The sequence below is a fragment of the Rissa tridactyla genome, chromosome 3 (assembly GCF_028500815.1).
Source record: "Rissa tridactyla isolate bRisTri1 chromosome 3, bRisTri1.patW.cur.20221130, whole genome shotgun sequence".
Classification (NCBI taxonomy): Eukaryota; Metazoa; Chordata; class Aves; order Charadriiformes; family Laridae; genus Rissa; species Rissa tridactyla.
In genome coordinates this window covers 15,730,481-15,757,465 of record NC_071468.1, presented here as the reverse complement: position 1 = coordinate 15,757,465, position 26,985 = coordinate 15,730,481, and the positions used below count along the sequence as shown (strand labels likewise).

The 26,985-nt window shown below is 52.1% G+C and overlaps 1 protein-coding gene across 1 annotated transcript in view; it reads right to left on the bottom strand.

Annotated features, from left to right (window-relative positions):
* ITPKB (inositol-trisphosphate 3-kinase B) overlaps positions 1 to 26,985 on the bottom strand; it is a 70,787-nt gene that overhangs the window by 6,094 nt on the left and 37,708 nt on the right. Inside the window, exons 3-6 of the mRNA XM_054195267.1 lie at positions 10,477 to 10,576; positions 9,629 to 9,842; positions 6,419 to 6,623; positions 972 to 1,073 (exon numbers count right to left, since the gene is read on the bottom strand). Of these exons, the coding sequence (XP_054051242.1) occupies positions 972 to 1,073; positions 6,419 to 6,623; positions 9,629 to 9,842; positions 10,477 to 10,576 (621 nt within the window). The remainder of the gene's footprint in view (positions 1 to 971; positions 1,074 to 6,418; positions 6,624 to 9,628; positions 9,843 to 10,476; positions 10,577 to 26,985) is intronic.

Below are 26,985 nucleotides of genomic sequence, written 5' to 3'. Positions count from 1 at the left end.
TGTTGGAAGGGACTAACTGTTCACAGGGGGCCCCTTTGAAAATTTGATTTTGAGGTTTAGACAGAAGGACTGAGCGCAGGAACAGGCACAGCAGGTATCTGGGCACAATAACACAGCTGAATTTTCACACTTTGACTGCGTGGGGGGATGTGGGGGGTCACTGTATTGCGATGGTTTGGCCAAGGAGCCCCGTCCAGAGCCAGGGCACAATGATGTGAGCATGCTCCAAGCTCTTTGGGGATAAAATGCAGCCAGGTGATTTTATTTACAGATCCAGGAATAATCCCTGGGTAAGTCTTGTCAAAGCAAACATGCTGGTTTGAAGGAGGCAGTGCCACGGGCCACTCCAGCTGGAGCCTGGCATTTGTCGGCTTTGTTATAGTGCAGCTTGAAATGGGAGCACTTTGTCAAATAGTATATTTGACAAAGTTGGTGTAAATTGTTTACAGCTACATCTCTTACTCTCCTGGCAACATAGAGGAACTTGGGAAATACCAACTGCAGCTTGCCCATGTGAAGGGTGCCTGGCACAGGCAGGGGGATGCCTTGGCCACCCATCCTGCGAGACGGAGCGTGGGGCGGCCCCCTCTGCCAGGCTGGGAGCCCCCACTGCCCGCACCATCACATACTGGGATAAACAGCAGGCTCAGAGGCTGCCGTCAGCCCCAAGAATGAGGGAACAGAATGTGGCTGTGCCTCTGCAGCAAGTTTTGGGGCTGACCCTTGAGCATCCTCAGCAGACTCAGACCTGTCTCGACCAGTGCTGCTGCAGCAAACACATCCCCTCCCAGCCCTCTGTGGCTCTCCCCTGACCCTTATGCCAGGGTGGCATTTCTCTTTGCCATTTCTCATGCTTTTTTAAGAGAGATTGTTCAGGCTGCAGCCCCTCAGGACAGGAAGATGATCAGCTGAGGGCAGCCTCTGCAGGAGGAGCCCTCTCCCGGCAGCCCCCCCCAGCATCCCCCACTCACCAAAACGTTGTGGTTTCCTCTGGTGAACTCCCTGAAGGCCTCCATGACTTGTTCCTTTGTCCGTGTCTTCTTGAAGTCCCGGTTCACAGTGCCGTCCTCTTTCTTGAAAAGAAGGGAGAGTGGTGAGCTGGGTGGGAAGGGAGGGAGCCGGGGCAAGGACGGGTGTTTCAGCAGCCACACATGTCCCTGAGTAGGATGCAACCAGCTTTTTCTGGCAGCTGAAGCAACTGTCTGTAGTGGAGGGGTGAGAAGAGGTAGCAGCTCTGTCTTGCACATCTCAAACCATCCCACTGCCCCACTGCTTTGCCCCCTAATGCAAATGGCAAGTCCCCACCATCACCTACTTGCTGAGGTCACCAGCAATGTGGATGAGCTACCTCTTGTGGACTGGGCACTCAATGCCCACCAGCGGCTGGAGGCCACCTGTTTCTGGCTACATTGTGCCCAAATGGCTTCCCATTGCTGCTGTGTCCCTTGGGCTGCACCCCTGCTTGGGGAGGAAAACAGAGCACAACCGTGGCAGGACACAACTGAGTGCAGACGGAGACGACATCTCAGGAGCAGACACAAAAACCCCTTCACACAAAGTCCTCCACAAGCCACTGAGGTAAGGAGCAAGCCCCATGGCTGTCTTGCCTCACTAGTCCTTTGATACCCAACGGATAGCAAACCCTCAAAGGCTGCAGCCTGGCACCGAGACGCAGTGAGTAGCCTCGTGCTTTCCTCCACCTCTTCCCCAGAGGTACACCCACGCTCATCCTGCCACAGGTATGGGACGCAGCCCTGACCCAGAGGCTCCTGGCCAAACCTCTGGGCAGCTTTGTAGGTTGCTCCCCATTTCCCGAATCCTGCTGGGGCTCTGATTTTTAAATCAGGACGTTTCATTGTCCGGAGCGGCCGTGGGTCGGGCAGGCAGAGCTCACTTCCTGGATACAGGGGCTATTTTAAACCACACGTGCTCATGCTCACAGCTCTGATGCAGAGCTCCATCCCACTGCTCCGGACAGCTTGTTTGCACACAATAGAGCAAAGGGACGGAGGCCAAAAAGACATCCTGTGGGCTGGGGAAGATGAAGTAAAGAAGAAGCAGCAGAGCAGAGGCTGGGGAAGGAAGACAGGACAATGAAATTGCCTGCCCCAGAGATTTATGTGCCCTGGCAAGGCTTTGAGACCCATCCAGGGAAGTGCCCCGGGATGGGGCCATGTGCATCCCCCTGAGCAGAAGGCTGGCTACAGACATAGTGGCCAGTCCAGCCTGGGGGAAAGCCAGGCGCCCAGGCTGCAGAGAGCTGGGCAAGGCGAGCCCAGCACCAAACCCCCACCTGATGTGCAGTTTGGGATGAACCACATAGTGCACTTCCAACTTCCAGATTGTGTTTCCAACTTCCAGCTGGTGTTTTGTTCAAGTGTTAACAAAGGTGATAACAAAAGCAACACATGAAGGGCCTTCAGGAAAAACTTTGTTTGCAAGGGGTGCAACCAATGCACCCAGCTTCAAACCACCCTGGAGCTACCATGCTGCCTCAGGGTATAAAAGCAAGGCTAATGGCTGGCAGAGCATGCATCGGCAGGGGCCAGGGACAACCTTCTCGCTGGAGACCTCCCTGCTGTAGCGGCCATCCTGCCAATGGACCAAGGACAGCCGGGCACTCTGCTTTTGGCTGTGTCTCGCGAGGCAGCAGGCTGTAGCAGCACAGGCAGGAGGCTTCGTCAAGGATGCTCTGGTGGCATGTGCACGATGCGTAGGGGAAGGGCGCTATGCTGCTATACGTCTGTCACGTGAGCCCTGACGTTCAGTTCGGAAATCAACCCACCCTCTCCCCAAGGGATGATAGATATCAGTTTGGAGAAGTGCCACAGCACTAATTCCACATGTAAAGAGCACAGCTTTCCACAAGGCATCCAAGAAAGGAGATGGACTTCTAAGTGCTCCTAAAAATAAATGAAAGCCACAGATGGCCTTTCAGATAAGGCAATCTAGGCTTCAGGAAAGCCAAACAGCCTATCCGTACTGCTGCTCCCATAACTACCCCCCTCCCACAGTTTCCTTGCCCAGCCAGGCGCTGCTGCTGCGGGGCTGACAACTGCCACGATATTTACAGGTGTCTGAGCCCCCAGGGGGCTGCCTTCCACCCAGCAGAAATGTGAGGGGGGCTGATAAGGGCTGTTGCAACCTCCGCCCCACCAGCAATCCCAGTTTGCACTGGCGTCACCGGGGCAGGGTTCGGATCAGCTGGTTCCCCCTCTGGCACCGTGTCCTGCCTCAGATAGGGCTCACAAGCTGCGTGTCTTGGGAAATTCAGGTGAGGGTTTTCAGGGCTGGTTCTAGGACCTCACAAATGTCCCAGCGCTGGGGAATGTCATCCCACCCTGACTTTGCTGCAGGCAATGGCGAGCAACTCTCAGACCAAGCTTCAACTGGGTCACCAGGGATCACTTGTATTACTTTTTGCAGGCTAATTTTGTTAATAGCTACTGTTTCTAACAGTTTCAAGCTACTCGAGAAAGTTAAATGAGTGTCATTATCTCCTTTTGCAAAGGAAAATTTTCATTTTAAAATGAGAACTGGATCCTGAAGGCCACCTGGGAAAGCAAGAGCTCAGCCGGAAAAGGGTCTCCATCCTCATTCTCAGCCTGGAGCCGCCTATTCACCTCCTCTGCCCACCATGTCCCAAAGGCAACTGCTGCTCCCTTCTTTCCCCTGTGCCCCCTTCCAGCCCACGCACCCAGGGCCAAACCCTGCCCTTCCCTTGCACGGAAAGGTGCTCTCCTGTATCAGCCTCTGGCCATGAGCAAGGGGCAGGGCAGATTCGCCCCCGCCCATCCCAGGGAAGCATTCTCAGCAGGAAAGAAAACACCAGGAGACTTATTGCACAAGAGTATTATCCCAAAATTTTCCTCTGAGGGCTCAGTATCAGCCTCAGGGCATTGAAGGTGCTTTCCCTAAAGTGGGGACTCGACCCCAGAAACAGGGCAAAGCGCAGCACAACTGGCTCTACAGCCCTGCTGGTAAAAAAAAAAAAAAAAACAAAACACAACTATCCTGGAACCAGTGTGAACTGTCAATGCTTTGGCTTAGGGGAAAATAATCCAGAAGCTGAGGGATTTAAGGAGAATTACAGTAATTAGAGCATTGATCAAATTAGTCAGCCCCTAGCAGCAGCAGGATTACTCCTGGAGGACAGCACTTCTCAACATTTTTCAATTAAAGAGCTGCCTCACCTCTTTTAAAAAAATCCACTGCTCACATCGCGCAGATAGAGGTGGAACTCTCACCACTCCTTCATGGCTTTTATTTCCCTCCACCGTGTTTTTTGGCCTGTGTAGGAATATGATTAGTTGGGGGGTTTTGGCAGTTTTTCTTTGGTTGGTTGGGTTTGGTTTTTGTCATTTTTTTTTTGTTTTGTTTTTGTTTTTTTACATTTTTTATTTCAAGTGGTTCACATACCTGCTTTTGCCGTAAAGCCCCAGATCACAGGCTGAGAAGCATGTGGCTTCTCTGAAGGCCAAGGATATTGTATCATGTTGGACTATAAATAGACAGATATTCCTGATTATAGCAAGAAAGGAGGGAGAAGAAACAGTGCATGGGAGCTTTGGTCCCAACTGGCCCACTCCTTTTTTATATAGCCTCAGTTTTATAATAAGCACCAGCAAAACAGCAGCAATGGGAACTAGGCAAAGGGTTGTCCCAAGCTGGAGGAGCTCACAGCGTGCTCGTGCCCACGGCAGAAAAGGGACTTTGGGAGAGCTGGGGAGATTGGGGAAGAGCTGCGGGAGCAGACAAGTGCCCTGACATGATGTAGGCACTGCAGAAAGATGCTGCAGGGGGGCATGACCAGCAGCATCCCAGGCAGTGGCATCGGACAGGCAGGGATGCCTCAAGTTGCAGGAAAACTCTTTAAATGGTTCAGCTCAAGGGCTTCTCCTTGGGTTTCTGAGGGTGGTCGAGTTAGAGATAAATGCAATGTCCTCTGCCAGCCACAAAACAGTTGAACGACGAAGATGCCCTCCTCCCTGTGCGCAACATGCTCCATTGGGCTTCCCACAGCCCAAGGACTTTGTCCCGCACAGCAGGACAGACAGATCCCTTCCCACTGGTGGTTTGGTAGGCGGGTAACCAGAAGCAGTGGCTCTGAGTGACCCACTCCTACTGATCACTTTTTAAACCCATGGTCTAACATCTGCATTTGCTTGCTGTTTGACCAGTGAGGTCAAGGGAAATGCTACCAGGAAAATCTGCAAGATCTGTTGTAAAGGCTTTTTCAGGGAATGGCTTAGTTTATTTTAATTCTGTCATTTTGACACCACCATCTCTGGTCACGAGAGGTGCAGGAATTTAAGGTCACGAGAGGTGCAGGAATTTAAGGTCACGAGAGGTGCAGGAATTTAAGGCCACAGAGACCCAGCCAGGTATTCTAGGAAAATCCCAGTGAACTCAGGGAGTAAAAAAAGTGATCTGTGATCAAAAGAAGGAAACTCCTCCAACCAAGGCACAGGTAGAAATCGAGCAAACAGCTGCCCTGAGCTACTGCCTGGGCCCCCAAGCTTGAGTAACTCCAAGCACAACTTGATCGAGCTCCTCTTGGCCAATGCCATTCCCAGGCACAAGCTGAAACCCTTAACTCAAGCGTGATATTACCTTTAATTCATGCTGGCTGGCTATCAAAAGGCATACGCCATTGCTAATGTTCATGCAAGTCTATCACTAATACAACTGCTCTGTGGTTACACACCTAACTCCATTCAAATGCCATCCCAGACATCTCTCTCGCCATGAAGTCTGCTCGCCAGGAGAAAGACTCCTGGGCTGGCTCATCTAACAGGGACACAAAAGCATCCCAGAAGGTATCTCCAGAAATATGAGCATTAGCTCTGAGCAAGTGCACTCTGCAGGTATCACTCTGCAAGTATCATCAGAAAGTGCTCCTGCTTGTGTTCACCCTATTTCATAGGGCTCAGCTGCTAAACTTTCCTGGACAGGGATGTAAATACAGCCTCCTCGCTGACTGCAACTAAACTTCCAGCTCCAACCAGAGATCGGCACGGGTTCAAGATGGGATTTGGATTAATGGCTCAGCCTAGCAGCACAGTGTTATCAAAAGCAAACAACTAGTTTTAGCTTTCAAGTTAGAGCATGGCACTTTGCATTTCACAGTCAGGGAAATCAACCGAGGGGCTGATTTAATGAGATTATGGCTAAAACCGTCCTCTTGTATTGATGTCCTAAACTCAGCCGCACTCTCAGGAGAGCAGCACCGCCCCAGGCCAGGTGCCTGGCAAGGGTGGTTAGGCTGCAGGGACTGGGGATGTCCTGATGTGACACCGTCTTGCCACCAGCCTGCTCTGTGTGTGTCCCTGTGAGTGTGTGTGTGGGTGAGGGAGTGAGTTTTGTTGCTGAATGCTCCAGCATTCCCCCCTGCTCTGCACACCTAGCGCAACCTCACCTTTATCCCCTCGATCCTGAAGCCCAGTGTGGCGGTCGAGCTGATGGTCTCCCTCCACTGCATGTAGCGGGGCTTGGTTACTGCCCGCAGCACATTCTCCTCCTCAGTGGGGGCGTCAGGGTCCACCTCAATCATCTTCTGGTACATGTCCTTCCTTAAGCTTGGCTTCTTCCGGGCCTTTATCAGCTCCTCCTCCAAGTACGTCCTGCAAGGAAGGGGACATTAGCAGGGCCATAGGGCCATCACATGAGGTGGCACATACTCACAGACAGCCCTTGCCCCAGAATAGTGGATCCCCAGGAAGTAGAGCAGCACGGGAAATAATGAAGCAAGCCTGGTTGCAGGTGAATTGATCCTGATTTAACTAGCACCCCATCATCAACACCTGGTATCTTCTCAGTTCATCAGGAAACCACAATCAGTTTGGGGATAACGCGGGAGGTTGTTTCTCGCAGGTGACCACAGCATTGCTGCCACCCCTTGGTCTTTGGGGGGCTGTCCCTCAGCAAACCTGAACAGTGACTCTCGCAAACTAAACATGGCTTTCAAGATATGCCCCGGAAATTTCCCACATGCTCCAGGGACCGGCTGGGTTGAAGGTAAGAGGGAGTTTGCCACGTCCCAGCCCTCGGCATTATCAGTACCTGCTGCTCCCTCCCAGCTCTGGCCAAGGCAGGTGGCTGCTGCTAAAGCTTCTCCTGTGCCTCTCCTGCACTTTCCCATCCCTGCGCACCGTGAGGGCTGTGCCTCACCGGCTGCTGAACAGGTTGTTTTCACACAGGGCTGTTCCGCTGCTGATGACTTTGCCAGGTATGGGTCTAAGTGGACTATCTTGGAAAAGCATCCTGCATAGGATGGAGGAGAGGAAGGGATGCAGCCTTGCCAGGTGCTTACCATCGCCCCTGCAACCACAGGGTGCAGCCGTGACGGGGGAAGGAGGATGGAGGGTGCAGGGGAGCGTGCAATGACCTTGGTTTTAGGCATCATTCGGAGGAATACCACCGTGTGCCAGAGCACACCCGCAGAGAATGCCTTTGCTCTGGCATGCAGGAAACCATCACCCACAAAATACTTCCTGCAGCAGTAATAAACCACTACCTAACTCCTCTTGTGGCACCCAAATCTGACCCGGGTCAGCCCAGCAAGTGCCCAGGCTCTCTCTGAATAATTTGCCAAGCCGGGCGAGACGTCCCACCAAAATGACATAGGATTGACCCTACCTGTCACCTCCTTCCCCCCAAATCCAAACTGCTCTACGCCTCCCACCGGCCGTGCCCAGCTCTGCAGAGGGGCTGTGCCCTCCCCCCATGTCCCTTGTGCCAAAATCCCAGCACCGAGCGTGCAGTTCACCTCCTGAACCAAGAAAAACATGCAGGGAGGATGCCAGGCAGACTACGTGGGATGGTGTTCCTGTGTTTCCCAGAGGCTTAGCAAGGCAAACTGGCATCTTTTCACAGGGCAGGCATATGATCACTGAGCAGACAACCCCAGGGCACCAGCTCCTTTGAAAAACACTGCAGATGAAAGCAACGAAGGGCTTCAGCTGAGATCACCAAACCCATGATTTTTGGACAGATGGAATAAAATAGCAGAATAAAGCAGCAGCGTGCTCAGAAGTGCTGCTCACGCTGCTCAGAAAGCTAGATTTCTTTCTGATGAGAACGACAGACTGTCTATGTCTGCGGTTTGGTCCCCCTGCATCGCTCCAGGCTTGAACCATCACCAGGACTTAAGTCAGACAAAGTTTGGTTCAGGGGCGACTGGAGGAGATTGATGCATCCCAAAGTTAGGTTGGCAGGGAAAAACCAAGCCCGTATCTGCCTGTCAGCAAGCTGCTGGCTGAGAGGACACATTTAATAGCCCTGAGGTTTAGTTTATGTGCCAGAGCCTCTCTTGCCTGGCCCCAGGGATGCCCTGCTCCTCAGCATTAGCCCAATTTACCCTCCCTCACCAGATTCTCCCACAGCACCATCTTATTTAACAATGATGCTGCCTGGCACATTTGCTCCCTTGCCTGCTCTGCCTGTCTTAGTTCTAAAAACCCAGCTGCACAAATCACTTGACCTGTGATATGTGTGCAGGAGGCTTTCCTCCTCCAAGACAGCTGCAGGAACACCTGGGCAGCATGAGCAGCAGGTCTTCTTCTGGTGGCTGTCATCTCTGGGTCCAGAGTGGGTCCTGTCTCTTTCCCGCGGCAGCATGGTGCGTGCCAGCTGGGGCCACATGGCTGCGCCGGGGCCCCCTGCTCTTCTCTCCACCCCTCCGGTGGAAAGTATTCCTCACCTCCTCCCTGCCGACAGCCCGACACGCCGGTTTGAGTTTCGCATCGGGAGTTCAGGAAGGAAAAAAAAAAGATTCCTCCCTCCCACAGAAACCATCAACTTTTCCATCAGCGCAAGCGTCTCCACTGCGTCTGGGCCGTGCCTCAGCCAGCAAGGGGGGTCTCAACCTGCCCTGCTGCCAGCTTGCAGCAGACCCAGGGCTGAGCGGTGGCCCAAGGCCGCTCCAAAACTGGCAGCCACCCGGGGTCACCAGCCCTGCTCACATTTGCTCTGGGACACCCTCGGCAGCTGTGGCCTTGCTAGCTCAGAGAACGCTGCTGGCCAAGTGGCTGCAGCCTGGGATCTTGGCGTATCTGTAGATGGTTCTCAAGGAGAACACGGGTAATGTTGCTCATCTGTTAGGAAACTTTTCAAGAACTTTGCGTGAAAGGCACTAAACTACTTAGCACACACATTTTATCCCTCAAGTGTGCATGGGAGCAAAGGGTGAGCAGAGGGAAAGCTTCTCGCTCACCAAGGTTGTGACATTCAAGTGTCTTTATTTCACCCTTCTGGCACCCTGGGCAGGATCTGCCACACCTTTTGCTCCCTGCTCCCTTGGCTGTATCCTCCTGAGGCAGAAAGAGGCAGGTTCCCATCCTCCTAAAAGCTACTGTGCCATTCTGGTGTACCCAAATCCAAACAAAGTGCTGTTCCCTCCACTCCACTTTCCCAGCACACCAGACAGTCAACAAAAGAAGGAAAGAGCTTGTGTGTCCTTCAAATACCCAGGCTTCCCCATGGCTCTCTCCTCACACTGTTGACTTAGCTTTTCCTGAAGACAGGAGAGCCTGGTGTCCTCACTTGTGTGTTTCAGAGGGTTTTACCCAGGAGACACATTTGTTTTGAGTATCCCATCTTAAAACTCAAAGTCACCAAGGCCACTCACCTGACTCCCATTTTGCAGTCCATAACACAGGGGGAGTCAAATTCAGCCAGCAGATCTTCCATCTGGTTGTATCGCTCCCCGTCCTTCACAACGTCGCCATGGTAGGCAGGAACATAGGGCTTCAGGACATCGTTCATCAGGCGGTCGAGGCAGCGCTGCTCTGATTCACAGTGCTTCTTCAGTATCCTGCCGTTGGCCGCTGCCTTGAAACTACCTGAGGGTAACAAGGGACAACGTGGCACTTGCTTTGGATGGGGGATGATGTTGTGCCTTCCCAAAACAAGAAGGGAAGCCCAACACCCTGAAAGCATCTCCGTTTACACTCGCACCTGAAAGAGTCCCCGCATGCTGGGACTTAGAAGCTCGGGCTGCCATTCACATGTAGTGTCAGAGGTTTATGACCAGCAGTGCCACACCTTAACCAGGACAGAGACCTGCCCTGCAGCACCCAACACATTTGCTTCACAGCCTCTGTGTACTTCACGGCTGGTTCACACCCTTGTCTCTAGGCTCATGCATGGGGCATCTTTGTGCTGGGCAACATCACCTGCTTTGCTGTGGATCAGCAAGAGGGCTTGGGTCTCAACCCAGTGGACTCAGCTTTCTGCTGCTGGAGAAGAACGCAGCAGTAATACCCGCTGGCAATGGGAGACTGAAAGCACAGAGCACTGGACCTCCACATCACCCTCCCTTAGCATTTGGTTAAGTCACTCTCCTGGGTTAGAGACGTGTGAGGTGAAATCTGAGACGCTCATGCAGCAATCAGAAGCAATTCTGGCCAATAAAGCCCATTAGCCTGAGATAACGAAGGGTCTTTCCACTGCTCTGCCCCTCCCCATGCTCTGTACCTGCGTGTCCCGCTAGCTGGATCCAAGGGTACTTCTTCTTGAAAGACATCACAAATGGGGACCAGTGCACCATATTCTTGATCTTCCGCCATGATTTGCTCTAAGAGAAAAAAAAGTCATGAAGGCGAATGCAATGTTTTAAGCTTTTGCTGTCTGTAAAGTCACTTCAGGCAATACACAGCTGTTTTGGACAGAGGAGGCGGCACTGGAGCCAGCGTAGGATGGAAGCAAACAGAGAACTGCTCTTTTCCCATTGCCCTGTGCCAAGCTGGAGCCGCTGGGCCTCGACTCTACGTTCAAAAATCACGAGTAACTTCACTAAAGTGGATGGTGTTACAGTGTTGTTCCAGTTGGCTGCTTCTGCTGCAGAGGACCCAGCCATCTGCATTACCTTGTCTCCACTCCCCACATCCCTCTGCGGAAGCAGCAGGGACATTAACCCATCCTCGGGTACCGCATTTAGATCAGGGCAGAAGGAGTGGGGAAGGGAGCCCAGGATTTCTCCCCGGCCACAAGACCCAACTCCAGCTCCCGTGGGGAAGAAGAGAGGCTCGTACAAGCGCACACAGGCTCGCCGCCTGGCTTTTGTTCCCCACCGAAAGGCAGCTGCTTTGTCCATTAAGCTGGCAACCCAGGCACGGCTGATCCGCCTGCCTTGGCCCACCCGTAACTACATTTTAGAGAACAATTCCCTTCTGACATGTTGTGTTTCTCGCCAGATAGATTACACAAAACCATTTACACGACTGTAACGAGGGCTGCATCGGACATACGAAAGTCTCCTTCGAAGGCTCTTTCCTGCGAGAGTTTTTCCCCGGACTGTTCTGGGGAACATGCCAGCGGTAAAAGGCAGGGGGGACAACCTCTTATCTCAGCTCCAGAAGGCGATGGCGCAAACAAATCAGGCGAACAATATACAACAGCGACAATGGAAAAATGCCTTCTCGCAGGAGCTGGGACAAACAGACGGCATAGTCCTGGCTGCTCCGAGCTACTGGGTTCAGCTGGAAGCCCACAGATAAATTATCCTCATTTGCTCCGCTCTGAAGGCATGGGAGGGAGCTTTCCAGAAAGCCCAAGTAATCTCTTCCTCGTGTTTGGAGAACTGGCCCCTGTTCCAGTAACGCTTCGCAGACAGGCAGGGAAGAGCCAGCAGCCCCGACTTGCAGTTTGGATGCTTGTCGGGGGTGAACTCACGGTGCAGGAATCCGTGCTGGGAACTGCTGACATGTTTAAATGGCGAGGAAGAAGCCAGACAAAGATGTTAGCATCTGAAGCGTGGAAATTACATCGGGCTAGCCCTGCGCCACGCACCAGCCCCGCCACATTGCATGGAGATGCAGGGGCTGCCTGCACAGTGGGGACTGGGGTGGGAGAGGGGAAGAAGAAAGGTCCTTCCCCACCTGCCAGCCTGGGAGGAGCAGGGTGGCCCTTCCCTGGATGACTGCCTGCGGCCGGGAGCGTCCCAGCGCGCCCTGGCACCGGTACAGCAACGCAGGAGTTTGGCAAGCAGCTGCCCAAGCGTGGGGTGACACCGGGCATCCCCTTCGCCCAGGCTCCTCTGCGCCACGGGTTTGCTCTGCCGTCCAGCTTGCTTGCTTTGGCAAGGGGGTCGGGCAGTTCCCTACCTGACATGAGGATGAATGTTTTTATTTCCAAATGGAGTGCCAGAACTTGTGTGCTTTAGCTGTTCTTTGTTCTCCTTTTGGCAGAGAGTGGGAGGGAAGTGGGGGGGGTGTCCCCTCCTTTTGTTTTTAAAATAGTAACATCAAGTCCTGGCTGATGTCATGAAAAAAAGGGGGAAGAAGAAGTCTCCGAGGGAGTTTGGACTCCAGACAAGTGTGACCCACCTCCTCTAGAACAAGGAGAAGGAGTCCTCCCCCCACTGCACAGTATCATAAGTCACTCAGTCCCAGGAAACATGCCAAGGCAACACACCTTCCCAAGCCAAGATTTTGTTTTTTCAGCGGTTAGAGCTTTACAGCTAAAACCTTGAGGTACTTCAAAGCACAGGCAGAATGAAGGCGAGCGGCACCCGAAGCCAGGCAAGCCACCCTGGCTCCCTCCCACTGGGGCTTTCCCAGGAGCCATGTGCTGCGCTCAGGCACTGCTCCCAGTGCAGGGTAACGGCCCCCGCGCCCCCCAGGGAAACAAAACACCACAACAACCTTTCTGCTGAGCTGAATGAGACAGAAAGCAGGTCACTGAGCACACCCACGCGAGGAACAGGTAGCATGTCCCCATCCCTTTACACCAGAGGAAAATGTTTTCATCCAGACACCACCCTCTTTCAGGCGCACTTTTGGCCGGGCATTTCCAACCCAAGTTTTAAGGACGTGTTTAAAAACTTGTTTTATGGAGAGGCTTGAGGCAGTTTCGTCCATCTCAAATCACTCCCAGCTTGCTGGAAATAGGCTGCGAGGCAAGTGGTTGCCACCGCGACAGGGTGACCAGCAATTCTGCTTCATGCAGCCCCTTCCTCCCTGGCTTTGCGGGGGCACTTCATGATGGCCCTTGCAGGAGAGAGGAGGGACCGTGCCCTCTCCAATTCCTTCAGGAGATGTTGTATTTTTGTTTTACACCTGAGCCACCTTCCAGTGTTATGAGGGAAAGTTTGTTTCTCAAAAAGGAAGCTTTCCCATGCCCTCAGCCCATCGCACGTTACTGCCCAGCATGCACAGCTTGTGTTGCAGAGCAGCCTGCTGGGACCAATTTTTTTTTTTATCTATACAAAATGTCCGATCGCTCTGTTGTGGGAGTGCTTGAAAGGCAGCTCCCCTCGTAAACCAGCAGCTGCATGACTTCATCTGCCCGCTCTCCAGGGCTGCCAACCCACTGGAGAGGAGAGATGGAGGCTGGACCATGGAGGAACAAGACGGGCCAATGTCCACAGCAATCCTGCCACCCCCTTTGTCCGAAGATAAATTCTCCCCAGTTAAGGAGTTGCTCTAGAAATTCACCCTTCATACTTTCCCTGCAGCTTCAAGAGAGATGCTACATGGCTGTGAACCAGTGGCAGGGTCCTTCACAGCCACTGGGGACAGATGAGAGCTTCCAGCAAGAGGGTCTGCATTTATTTGAATGTCAGCGTGGGCTCAGAAGGAGGTGAACACCTCAAAGCCGACGGTCATGATCCCGGTCATGCCAACCCCCGTGTCAGGCTCCTGCAGCCGGCCGTGGAAAATCAGAGCCATGAATTTCACAGCACTCCAGTTTGACTCAGCGGCCACATGCAGGGAACAGCCCCTCCATGCTCAGCGGGCTGCTGCCTCCCACCCTGCCCGGCGCTATTAATATACAAAGGGATTATTAAAGCTATTTACAGTAAAGAAATCTTCTTTAACACAGCCTGTCGGGAACCGTAAGGACATCGCCTCCAGGCTCTTCTGTATTTTTCGGTTTATATTTCAAGGAGTTATTTGTGCATAGGTCCACAAGCACAGGCGTGGCTCTATGTACAGGGAAGAGTTACCTGCAATAACCTCCCTGACTCAGACCAAAGGATTTTTCACCATACTGGAAAAAAATAGCTTTGCAGGCGGCATTACCAAGTGATGCTGGTGAAGGGCAGACGCTGGCTTCTCATTTGCCTGTAAGGAGGTGAGCACACAGGTCGTCATGCTGAACGCTGAGCACACTTCCAGCTCTTTTGCATGATCAAAGCCTGCACCTGCTTGTGGCGCCCTGGCACCCCGCTCTCCCCCAAATCCAGCTCTGTGGTTGCTTTCCCTCCCAGAAAACTCACAAAGCCCTGTTGACCGACTGCGCTCTTGCACACGCGGCAACGGCATGTCGCCTGTATAAACAGGGAACGTGCATGAGGTGCCTGATGCAACTTGGCACTTTTTATTTAAAACCCGTTTCAGCATCAGCAAATGCCGAGTGTTTAACTGTTAGGTGGCAAACTATTTATTGGCTGGGGAAATATATTTAGTGAAGAGTGGCACCTTTTTCCCTCATCGTCTGCCACATGGAAATGAAGCTGAGCAACTGTCAGACCCAACTCTCAAAATGAACTTTCAAGGGTTTCTGCAGCATTCTGCTTCTGCCTCTGCCCTCTTAGAGCTTTCACTCGCTGTGGAGCGTGGTGCCCCAAGCTGGGGGTGGGATACGGGCCAGAGGAGTTAAGCCCTCCCAGCGAACACCCACAATTGGTCAGTGGGAGAGGAGTGCTGGGAAAACAATTTTATCTGCTGCGTGTTTAGCTTTACTTATCTGAAGCCTAAAGCAAACTCTAGGCTTTCCCCATCTGTCAATAGAGCTTCATATGGAAAGAACAACATAAGAGAACTTGGTGCCAACCCAGAAGGTCAGAGGATGTATTGTGTTTAATTAGATTAAACAAAAGGCGACTGATGAGCTCAGTGCTTGCTGTACATTTACACTATAGCATATGGCATACCTTTAACGTCTGCTTGAAGGAGACATGCCTTTCTGGGACTGCCTGTCACCTCCCTTTCCCAGCATGGATGCTGGTGGAATTTCACTGGTGTTACTCCCCGTGCACGGGTGCAGTGGGGTGCTGCTCCCTTTCCATGCGCTGAGCCAGAGAGATAGGCAGCAACTGATTTAATTTGCTGGAATTATGGTTTCCTACGGTTTTATGGGACCAAGCGTTCCTGGAAATAGCAGGAGCTGGACCTGTATTTCAGTGTTTTTTATTAACTAGAGCATGCACCATTAGAGGAAAAATTATGCAGCTGGGGCAGGGGATGGGGAAGAGTGGGAGCAGCATTACATTAACGATTTTCCCAATTCTGAAAAGAACTTCATCCCCTTTCTCCCAGGAAGGTCCTGAAATAGCCTAGGATGAGAAGGAAGAGATGGAGAAAAACTGTGAGGAGACAGCGGTGTCGCCAATGCCCACCACTTCCCCTGGCTTCAGTGGACCTGCTGCAGCGCAGGGGCTTGCAGGAGTGACACCCCGGCTCTCCCTTCGCTTTAGAGAAAGCCCTGCTCCTGCAGCATGCTGACACCCATCATGCCCGCAGAACTGAAACACCTGGGTGGCCAGGCAGCCCCACCGGCACATCCCCAGCTGCCCACCCCTCGCCAAGCGCAGGGGCTCAGGAGAGGCACCGCACCAGCCTTGCCCTGCACCCAGCACCCTCTTCTTGCTCCTCGGGCGCCAGGGTGACTCCTCAATCACCCTCCCCATGGGACAAGCGTGGGTGGGAGGCACAGCGGGTCCTCTCCGCTCTTTGCTTTCACTTCCAGCTCTTCCAAAAGGAGAAGTGCAGCCGCGGTGCTGCAGTGGCGGGGCCCCCGCAAGAAAGTGGTTCAGCACAGCTCCAAAGGGCTGCGGGATGTTTCGCTCACAAATAGGAGGGTCGGTGAGTCGCTCCTCATGTCCAGAGCCTTGCTGGTTTTAAAAACAACATGGCGAGCAGCTGAGAAGGGCAGACACTGCGCCGGAGAGTCCTCTTCTTTAACAACTAATTAAGTGGGGGGGAGTGTTTGGCCACAGAGTTCACTCCGTGTCAGCCTGCTCTGCGGCCACGGACTTGCAGCCAAGGAAAAAGGGGCCATTTACTTTTCCATGTTTAAAAGAATGAATGTGTTTTCTTTTGGTCTTTAAAAAGTAGTTAAGGTTTCCCTAGTGATGATTGTTTCCCTTGACTGGGAAAAACCTCGTCGCTCCAGCCGCGGCGAGGAGGCCAGCTTTGTTCATTGTGCTGGGTGCGGAGGGGCAGAGCTGGCTGGTACCACGGGATGCCTCCTCCTGGCGCGTCCTGGCATCTGGGAGACCAAAATGCAGAATCCCAGCTGAAAACCCTCCTGTGACGTGCTCCGGAGTGCTATCGCTAACGCGGTGCAGAGCTGGGGTTATGCTCTGCTCGGCTTTGCCGTCTCTCAACCCCTCAAACTTCTCCCTCCGTCCAGGCAGCAACGGGAAGAGCCCAGTGACCGCTTCAGCTTGCACCAGCCTGTGACCACTGACCCTAATGCTGGCAGCAAGTGACAGCCCGTATTTTACATCATCTTCTTCCTATGCCGAACACCCTCATCCTCACGGACACATTTGCTTCTGTACTTACAACGGCGAAATAGCCTTGTTTTGGCCAGAAGAGCAGCATGCAATGGGAGGGCTTTGGATCAGTAGTCATTTTTTTGGTTTAGTCACACAAGGCATTTAATAAAAACTTCAGCAGCTCCTCAAGACCTGGCAGAGGCAATGCCAGTCAGGCTCCCATGGCGGTTGTTGAGCAAAGATAAAGGCGAGGCCCAACAACAGACTTCACCCGAGTTAATAAAAGGGAATATAGTTTCATGACGGAAAGGCACTTCTGAGTGCCTAGAAATTCTAGTCCAAACCCCATTAAATAAATTATTTTGATGGCTGGGGCACAGAAGCTTCTGCTGGAGCGTAGTACCTTTTGCTGGGGCATAGTAGCTTCTGCAACTTTCCAAGTTCTCCATCGTATCTAGAGAGAGAAAAAAAATCCTAATACATGCATTATTTCTTTTACTTCAGATGTCCTGTTTTTCAGAATAGTCTCATTTCAGCTAGCGAGGATTTTGCCTCCCACGGGAGAGAAGCCACTCCCCTCTGGCTTTGTGAGGAATGCCGTTTTCTCCAGTGGGACCAGGGAGCGGTCCCACCAAGACCAAAGATCTAGGGTAGAGGGTCATAAAGATAAAGCTACTGCCTTCTCCACTGTCTGCAACGGATCAGCATGTGTGACAGACAAGCCTCAGTAAAAGCGCCTGGAAGCCACAAACATCTGCTCAGACCATCGAAAAAATATTCCAGTGTATTGGAAAAAAACAGGAGCTTGTTGCAGGCTGCCTCTTCCTGCTTGCGATGGAGGCGAGGAGAATCAGCAGCAGCGACGGCAGAGGGGTGAGCACGAGTCCTTCAGTTTGACCTCCCCTATCACAATGGAAGGAAGCGGAGCAGCTGTGGGAGCCGGCAGCGCAGGAGCCACCCATCGCGTATAAGGACATTTGCAACCTCCTCACCCAGAAAGCACCAGCGGAGCCCAGCAGTGGGGTGGAATCCGTGTCAGCCCCATGCTTAGGGTTCATCACCCCAGAGAGGAGAGGCAGCGTTAGACCTCTCTGTCCTTTGGCAAAGAAGGAAAGCAGCCGAGAAGGCCTGAGTGGGAGTGAAGGCAAAGCCTGCATTGGAGCTCAGAGTAACTCAGCCTCAAAACTATGGTTGTCTCCATGAGGCATTTCTTCCTGGTGAAGCTCCGTTACTTCAGTAAAGCTGAAAACCTCCTAATGCAGACCAGCCATAACTGACTTGCCTGTAAAGCTGGCTGAATTATTAATTGCCATCATTAGACAAGTTCAGCCTACTTTCCTGAGTAGGAGTTGATCCAGGTCTCTGGAAATATATTTCTTACTCATTAAGTACACACAAATAAGGTTTGTTAAGCAATTTTCAGCTTGGAGAAGGTAAGTGAATAATTCAAAAACAGCTAATCACTTTTGGTGGGCTGCTACTTAAGCCATACAGTGCTTCTTCCTCAGCAAGCAGCTAGCTTTTAAAAGCCAGCAGATTATAAAAATACTTTCTAGTAGCCAAAAGTGGGCCTCGGTGACTTGATTTGCAAGAAGAGTCCCAGAGCGCTGCAGCCCATCTGTGCAACACACTGGTGCACAGAGCTGTTGGCAGCCAGATGAGGCGTCCAGCTGAGAAACGTGATGTGCTGTCCAAACATCTGACCCCGTATCAGGGAACTTGTCATCAACTTTGATGGAAACTTCTCCATTTCCATCTGGAGACTTGTGTTTGATCCCTTTCCCCGTTCCAGAGTATTCACCACCGTCTTTCTAGTTCAAAATGTCATTTCTGCTCATCGGTTCCTCTAGCAGCGCAGCATCAGTTTGGAAGGTGGGGTCCTGAGCCTGTGCTGGCTCTGGCGCTTCTTGCTCTCATGCTGCTGGTGGGGAAGGAACCCCCCAGCCTTCCCAACCCTGCCACTGTAAATCCCAAGCTGCTTCTAGCTCCCACATGCTCTCTAAGACCAGAAGACATCCATCTTAGCAGCCTAAAAGCCAGAGCTGACATTTAGGATATGGAAGGGATTCAGCTCCTAAAAGTCACAACAGAGTGTCCTGGTGGACAGCAGTTTGGTGGGGCACAGGGCATGTTGGGAAGGAACAGATGCTCAGACCAGGAGGTGATGGGAAAGTCCCAGTTATTTCCAATCTGGCTTACTTAGACTGGTAGATGGAATTACTCACAGGATGTGGGCTGCCGATCACCCTCTCCTACAATTTGAAGGCAAGTTTTTAGGGATTTAAACCATTCAAAGTCTGCTTAGAGGCATTTTGGGTCAGAGACCAAACACATAAGTAACATCAATCAGTGTAACAAAGCAGCTTCTAATACTTGTTTTTTTGAGTCTGATTTCTTCCTGTCTGCCTCTGGAGGTGACCCAGAAGGGCTTGCGACTGGACCAGTCTCCTCTCTGACACAGGCCATCGTGTGAGCTGCAACACCCAGAGCTTGTGCCCCCAAATAAGTGGGGGTGCAGATTTCCTCCACACTCAATGCCCACGCCAGGCTCATGCTATGGTGTGATGCTACATCACTCCTAGATCCTGCTGTACTACCAGGCAGGGCGGACACGGGCCAGACAGCGCCACGACTGACTTCCAGTACTGTTGCAGTCCTCTGAAGTATTTCTTCTGGCTTTAGCACAGAGGGCACTGGTATGGACACTGTAAATGTAACACCCTGGAAGCACAATGCTCATAAGCACTGACGAGGAACAAGCAAGTTTATGCAAAACCAAGTCATGCAATGTTAGTGAAGCAATCTGCAGGAGATGCTGCACGAGAAAGGCCTGGCTTTTAGACTTGAGCTTTCCTGTTGCAGAAACCCCCAGCAGCTCATGCAGGTCTTGGACATGGGAAACATTTCCATCGCTGTTCCCTCGCTCTGCCTGCTCATGGAGGAGCTAGCTCGCTGCTCTTCCGCTACTTGGCCATAACTGAACTTCAGTTTGTGGAATATATGAGTGAGAAATGCATCTCTCTTCCATGACCAAGTGAAATGTTCAGATGCATTTAAGTGCCTTCGGCTGCAGTGGGAAGGCAGCGATGGAAGGGAAGAAGAAAAGCGCCAGGCAATGGCTGTGGTAATTTGTTTAGAATAGAAAAATTTTAAAATTAGTCATAAGCTCTGAACATACCCACATTTACTGGGTATATGAAGTGTAAAAAGCTGATTTAGAAGAGCAGTTATAAGTTTCATAAACATGACTAAACCCTAAAGCTGAATGTTCAACAGGCATGACCTTTTAATTCCCCTTTAAATCAGTTTAGCACTTTCATTTGTGTTTGGAGTCCCTCATGTTTGGATAGCACTTTGATGATTTAAAGTACTATTTAGAGTTTTATTGTCTCTCCTGCTTCAGAGCTGGGACCGCAAATCCTTTGCTAAGTGGCTGGAGGAGTTTCTGCTTGCACAGGAGCTGCTGGGAGCACCAGCCTGCCTCAGCCACGGCTCCCTGGCACCCCTAACATGCCACTATGGGACAAGCCCCTTTTCCTAGGCAGCCCCTAAACGTAATCAGCAACCAGGAGAAACTCTTCCAGGAGTGGGAATGCAGTTTGATACTGCTTGGTTTCACATCCTTACAGAAGGACCGTATTAGAAAGACGGTGGCTTTGGGAAATCTCTTCGCCCAGAGAAGGGCATCAGAAGCAGCCAGGATGCCAGAGCCATGTGCCGGGGCAGCACACACTTCCCGTGCCGTGCAGCATCCTCCCCAAAGCTGCATACCTGCTGCGGACGCACCGTGCAGTGCCCAAAGCATCTCCACGGGTGATTTCGTGCAACAGCCAAGGGGCCTCTCTTGAGCAGGAGGCCTGGCTCCACATCCCACAGGCTCTGGTGTTAAAACAGCACTGACCCCAAGTGCTATTGAAAAAAAGGGGTCTAGACCTGAAGGCAGAGAGAGGCTTGTTACAGGCATCGTGCACCCATGGACCAGTCCCTCCTTGCGCTGCGAAGTGATGCACAGGCAAGGGCAGCGCAGGTCAGCTTTTACAGCTCTCAGCATCCACCACCCCCAGAACCAGGGCTTGTGGGCACACACAGGGCTTCTTCCCACCAGAATGAGACAGACATAAGTTTGTTTTTCATGGATGGCTTCTGAGCCCACCTCATAGGCACTCTGGAGACCAGAGCTTTCTCCTCCACCAGCTTTCCAGCTGCACTGCCCCAAACGGGTACGGGAAGCACAAACCTTGCACTTTAGAAGAAGCTGCTCACAAGGACTCCTTCCTTGCGGGACACATCAACCAGAGGCAGTGCCGGAGCCAGGGGCTCCCAGGAGCACAGCGGGGCCAAGCTAATTACAGGGTTTCAAACACCTTCAAACACAGAGCATCTCACATGCCCAGCCACTTGCTCCCGATTCCCCACACGGCAACATCAGGCTGTGAACAGGGAGTTTGCCAGATTACCCCGTTCCCTGTCCATGCGGATCCAGACCCTGCTGTGCCCACGCTCCTTTGGGCACAGGCACGATGCTCGTCACCACCGCATCCATGAGCGGGCTCATCCAGCCTGGCGAGGACAAGGGGTGGCACAAGCTCAGCAGAGTGAGAGCACCAGCCATGCATGGCCGCTGCACCATGCGGGTACGAGTGACCTTGGAGAACAGGAGCGAGGGAGGAATTGATGTCAACCGCCCCCTTCAGCTGCCCCCTGGCCCACTGCAGCAGAAGGTCCGTGACAGTGAGCAGACCTCAGCACAACACCGGCAGTAATTTTATCCCCGGCTTCATTTTCAGAGTTAAAGCCCTACGCACGCCCCTTAGCCATTTTAGTTATGAGTCATCGAAAAACGCCAGCTTTAGCAAGGCAGCTAACTTCTGCAGGGCTGGGTACATACCTCCACCACCAAAGACAATGTTCTGCCGCGCCTGCCTGGTGCGAGAGCATCTGAGGAGTGTGCTGGTGCTGGCCGGGCAGCCCTGCGCCGGGGAAAGGCCAGCGGGGCGGCGGGGGAAGAAGCCCGTCACGGAACCAGGAGAAGAGGTTTCTTGCTAGCGATGCGCCACGGGAGTTTCCTACGCTGCTTCTTCTACGCTGCCTTTGAAGCTTGCGTGCAGAACCGGCAAGCCCTGCTGCACCCCGGCACACCCCTGAGCCCTCAGGGAAAGGGACGGGATCCTCGGAGACGCAGAGAGGGTTGCCCAACCCTCCATCCCGGTGTGGCACGGCGGGGTTGGATTTTCCAACCCAACCATGCACTGACACGCAGGGGTGGGGCGGGGGGAAGTAAAAGAGAGTTTCAGCTGTTAACTCCTAAGAAATTGAGGAAAAAAATGCGCTGCTCCTATATAAATGGCCCTGATCTCCTGTGAGCTGGTGCATGTTGAGGCTGCAGATGTGCCAGCTGGGCACATGGGAGGGTTTTTGATGGAAGGAGGAACGCAGAGGCCGGTAAAGATATTTGCTGCTTCGGCGCATGTTTACAACATTCCATGGGGAGGAAGAGGTTTCTCTAACCCAAAAGGGAAACGCTCATCTGAAACAGGAAAATGGAACTTTCTTTTGAGCATTAATAATGGAAAATCACCTCTGCAACGGCTGTCTGTTGAATCCCTGGGCATGCAGCAGGGAGAGGATGCTCGGGGAGAAACACTCTGCCCTGCTGGCGACTCCAGGTAACCCCAGGGGGCTGATGCTGGCACAGGCGCAAGGGGAAAGATGCTGGGGTTTTGGGGGGTTAAACCACTTGGCTGGGGCAATGGCAGAGTCGCTGAGCACCCTGAGGGTTTCACCCCCCAAAACCCCAGCATCCCCCTCCCCAGAGGCAGGAAGAGAACGTCAGAGTACTACAGAGATGCTGCCAACACGCTGGACGCAAACAGCATCACTCAAGGGTGACCCTCAGCAATTCAGATTCATCACCTAAAAAGAGAAATCTGACTTCTTCTATTTCTTTTATTTATTTTTTTTAAGTGAAATTGTTTCTAAACTAAATATTTCTCTTGAAAGAGGCTGTTTTTAAGGTAAGCAGCACGGTACGGTGTTTATGGACATAACTCCAGCGCCAGCCCCCTGGTACTGATTTAGCAAGCAGCGGCTTCTCGCTGATGAGCTGAAATGACTGTGGCATCCTTTGAAGAAGTAGAGATCATGGGTTTCATATGAAAATCCAGATAGCCTTTCTCAGAACAGCACTGTTATGGTTGAAGAGGATGCTCAAGCCATTTTCTGGTCCAAAAAAGGACAAGAAGATGAAGGGTAGTTACATCTAGCCATGTAATCGCAAAGGCACTGGCGGAAGCGATACAATGAACCCATTATAAACATGGGTGTAGCAAAGCCAGAGTTCAGCTCATTGTGTCTTAGCGTTTCTAAATATATTTTGTCTTGGTGGAAGAGCAAAGAAGAGAAATGAATGTCGGGAAGATGCCTGGTTCTCCGAACAACCGGGGTTTTCAGCAAGGCACAAGCCCACGATCTCTGAGGCTGTGCCTGTGGGCAGCAGCCGGTCGCTGAAGTCCTCCTGCTGTAGGTGACTATGTTTAGCTCCTCTTAGAGGGTGAGGGAAGCAGAAGAGGAGGTAGAAAAACTTAGTCATCTTCTCCCCTCAGACGTTTTGCTGTTCATTTGCTTCAGCAGCACACGAAGCACTTAGTCACTTGCTCTCTGACAGGCTTTTTCTAATTTTATTTTTCCAAATCAAAATAAAAAGAGAAAAAAAAGGAAGTTCCTTCCCAAATAAGCAGCTGGTGGAGGAGGCTGGGGGGGAGCGAGCAGCGGGTGGCCAAGGGTTCACCCCATGGCTCAGCCGGCTGCTGCAGACACGCAGGAGAGCGTTTGCAGAGCGCACGAGGAGAGAGGGCAGGCGCTGCCGCTTCCTCCCGCTCGGTGACAGCTTGATGAGCCGCTTCAGCAAGCCAAGGTGCAAAGCATCCTCCCCTGCCTCCGGAGATGAGATCTGCTTCATGCCCCTCTACAGGCAGCTAGTACCTGCCCTCGCAGCAAAATCATTTGCAGTGTTATAACACACCGCTCACGCTCCAAGTGTTTTCCTGCAGCAAGGCAAGGGGAACCTTGCCACTTAAACCACACGTCCAGCTCGGATGTCCTCCATTCTCCAACCCAGAAATATCAACATCAGAGCAGCGAGTCCTTTGGGGGTGATTTTAGTAAGCCAGCCACCATAGTTCTTGCCTTAAAGAAGTCCCTAAGGTTATAAACTTTTGCCAAAACTGGCTTACTCCAACAGTGCCATAGGAAAACTCAGGACAGCTGGTGTCCTTCCAGACTCCTCTCGCCCTCGGGAGTGCAGAGAGACCTTGGCACCGTCCCTTCCTCCAGCGACCGCCTGCCCTTCGCCTGTGAAATGCAGGCACCAGCACAGGCACACGGATGCTGGTGCTGAGATGCTGCCTCAAAAGGGAGAGCACCAGCGACGGCAAGAAACAAAAAGCCTCTGAACGCAAGCACAATGGAGAGTCAGGCGTTTGGTTTCTCTCCCCCACGTAGCATCTCGAAGGGTCTGAGGCCAGGAAGGCAATCCCGAAAACCCACCTCGTTCCCCCACCAGAGAGCAAACCCGCTGGCATGGCGGTTACCCAGTGCGTTTTACAACTGAGTCGGGATGGGGTTTTTGGAGGGCTCAGAAGGCACCCAGATGGCTCACGGCTTCCTGTTGCTTCAGCTTTACTACAAAGCAACATAAATAGGTCTTCATTCTTTGTTGATGTTTGGTGCCATACAGCAAAACATGCATTGTTAGCCTAAAAATAGGAAACGCTGTTGCAGCTTTGAAGAAATTCAGCTTTTTTCCTGTACTGATACAAACACAGTGGCCAAGCGCCAGATGCCTCTGACTTGCTTTGAAGACCGATGAAATTCTTTGCCACGCTCATAAATTACTGCTTTGTTAGCACCCGGCAAGCTCCAGCGACACCAGCAAACCCTGGTATTTCCTTCTTCTCCCTCATTAAGGGAGGGGGGAGGTGGGGGGGGATGCTTAATGCTACATTTCATCCCTGTGCAGAGACAGACAGCCCCGCGCGCCTATCGCTGAGCCGAGCGCAGGCGGAGGTTGCTAAGACACCCGCTGACGCACAGCCGGGCCCCACTTCTACATTTTTCCATTACACGGCGTTGAATCTTGCAGAGCAGGAGGTAGCCTTCTTGAGCGAGCTATCGAGAGATCAGCTAGAGACGGCAGGATCCTGCAGGGCACACTGCGCGCGACTTAACACTACATTTAAACGAAGGGGTGCACGACGGAGCCAGAAACCTGCCTTATTCAGAATAAACGCGCGCACTTTTTCAGACCTGGCTTGAAAAAAGGGCACACTTACTACTGCACTAGTCGGAGTGCGAGTATAGAAAAGCCGAGGTCCCAAGCAGTGCGAGGGGCAGATGGAAAACCAAAAATTCCTGGTGGCTTTCCCTGGGGAGCACCGCGGTGACTCTCTCTCCAGGAGATGTTCACCTTAGTTCATGGACTGATTTTAACCTACCCGCAGCACTGAGGCTCCTCTCCCACTGCCAGCTGCTGGCAACCACCAGGTTGGTCCCTCAAGCAGCTGCTTGGGGCAGCAGACTGTCCAGCTTCTGCAGAAAGCCAGTGCTATGTGACACCTCTGGTCACAGCTTATCTCTCTCCCACAGCAGCTAAAAGCGGCAGGGCAGACCTGTGAGCTATTAAAAGCCACCAGACATGGTAATTTATGCAGTTTTTAACCTCGCCAGAGCCTCAGAGATGAGCAAATGGTGATCATCAAGCCAGTTTTTGGGCATACCCATTCCAGGTACAACTCAAACATTTTGGAGGATGGAGGATGCTCCCGAGAAGTCCAGCTAACCGTTGGACTGTTTTGCACATCTCTTCATGGTGTAATTTCATCATGACAATTCAAGATTAACATTTTAGAGTTAGTGTTTCCTCTTCGGTTCAGTTATTGCACTGTGTTCGCAATCCTACTTGTGCCTCCCTGGTGTGGGCAGAAGCAGAAATCTCAGCATTTTCATTCCCCTTCAGGGATCTCCTGCCCCGCAGGGTTAATTCCCCACCACTTCAGGGTACTGGGCAAGCACCGAGAGGCGGCAGCTGCTATTGTAAAGCCACCCCACTTAGCAGCGCGCTGGCTCGCAGCATGGCTATCCTGTCCTCGGAGTCAGGGACCGGCAGACAGGCCTAGAACTAAAGTACCAGTTCAGTGGTACTGAATCACAGCTTAGGAAACCTCCCCTTCCTGAAGGAAAAAAAGAAAAGGAAAAAAACCTGGGCACTTCCAAGCTCCTGAGTTGCTCCTGTTATTGGTTAGGAATGGAAGGAAGTTACAGAAAGGCAGTTTCACATATGGGATGATGTCTAGAAGTTCCCCATATCACCCTTGGAGATTTCCTATCTGAAAAACAAGTCCAGCTCTCTACAGCAAAGCACTGAGACCTTCACAATCTCAAACTGAATAGTACAAAGATCAACTAGAAATCACAAGTTACCTTTCAGTACTTCAGCTTGGAGCTCGTTACTTTTTGGTGACTTTGCCAAGCTCCGCTGCCTGGCTGGCTAGCTCTGTGCGGAGCCACTGTTTGGCCTGTGGAGGATGAGAGACCTAATTTTTTTACTGCAAAGTCACCACTATGTGCAATAGCATACAGCTGCCAGGGCCCCTCAGGGATGTAATGTTAGAGGCTCCCTGGCCTTACAAGGAATGAGAAGGAGAGATTTGCAGCATACTGCTTTGCAAATGTGCTGTCCCTGTCACATGTCAAGCTACGAATATTTGCATTTTTTGCATAAGACCATTTTGGATTCACTGTTCCTTCACCTGCACAAACATCAAGAATCTGCATGAAAAACAAGCCAGAAAGCTACTGATGAGACAGTGGCATTCCTGATGCTACAGCTACAGGAATTACTGAGAAGTCTTCACGTGCTACCTCTTAGAGCAGGCAAAGCTCTTCAAACACTGGCCACCCCAAGACATCTGAGTCTCAGTGGCAGCACCTTCACTGGAGGAGGCTCACACCTCCTCACCAACCCCACTGGCACTATGTGGCTAACTAAGGACACATTCGCAGGCCACCTCCAAGGAGGAGGATTAATTTCTCTTGAGCCAGCATCTCCGAGATGGCTGAGCAAAACCACTGCTGGCCCTTCTCCTGCACATGGGCCGTGGGACAAGAGTGCAATTGCCACGCTGGGCTTAGCTACCAACTGTACACCAGCACTTGCAGAGCTCTGCACAGGAGCTATGCAAATATTATGGCTAAATCCTCTCCATTCCTAATCACAAGTGTAATTGTCTATGCAAAGATGGTGCACCTAGCCAGGGACTGCCTGCTCCCTTGCCGCAGCCCAGTCACCCTGAGTGACAGGAAGGCAAGGACCCTCAGCACCCAGTGGTGCCGCCAGCATCAGCTGAAGATCCAGGTCACGAAGGCAGAATTAAAAATCTAATGAGACTCAAATCTGCGGGTGGTGTTGCCCAGGCAGTGGTACTAGGGATGCTGCAGAAGAAAGGAAAATCCATATACAAAAGTATTTGATCTTGGCCAAC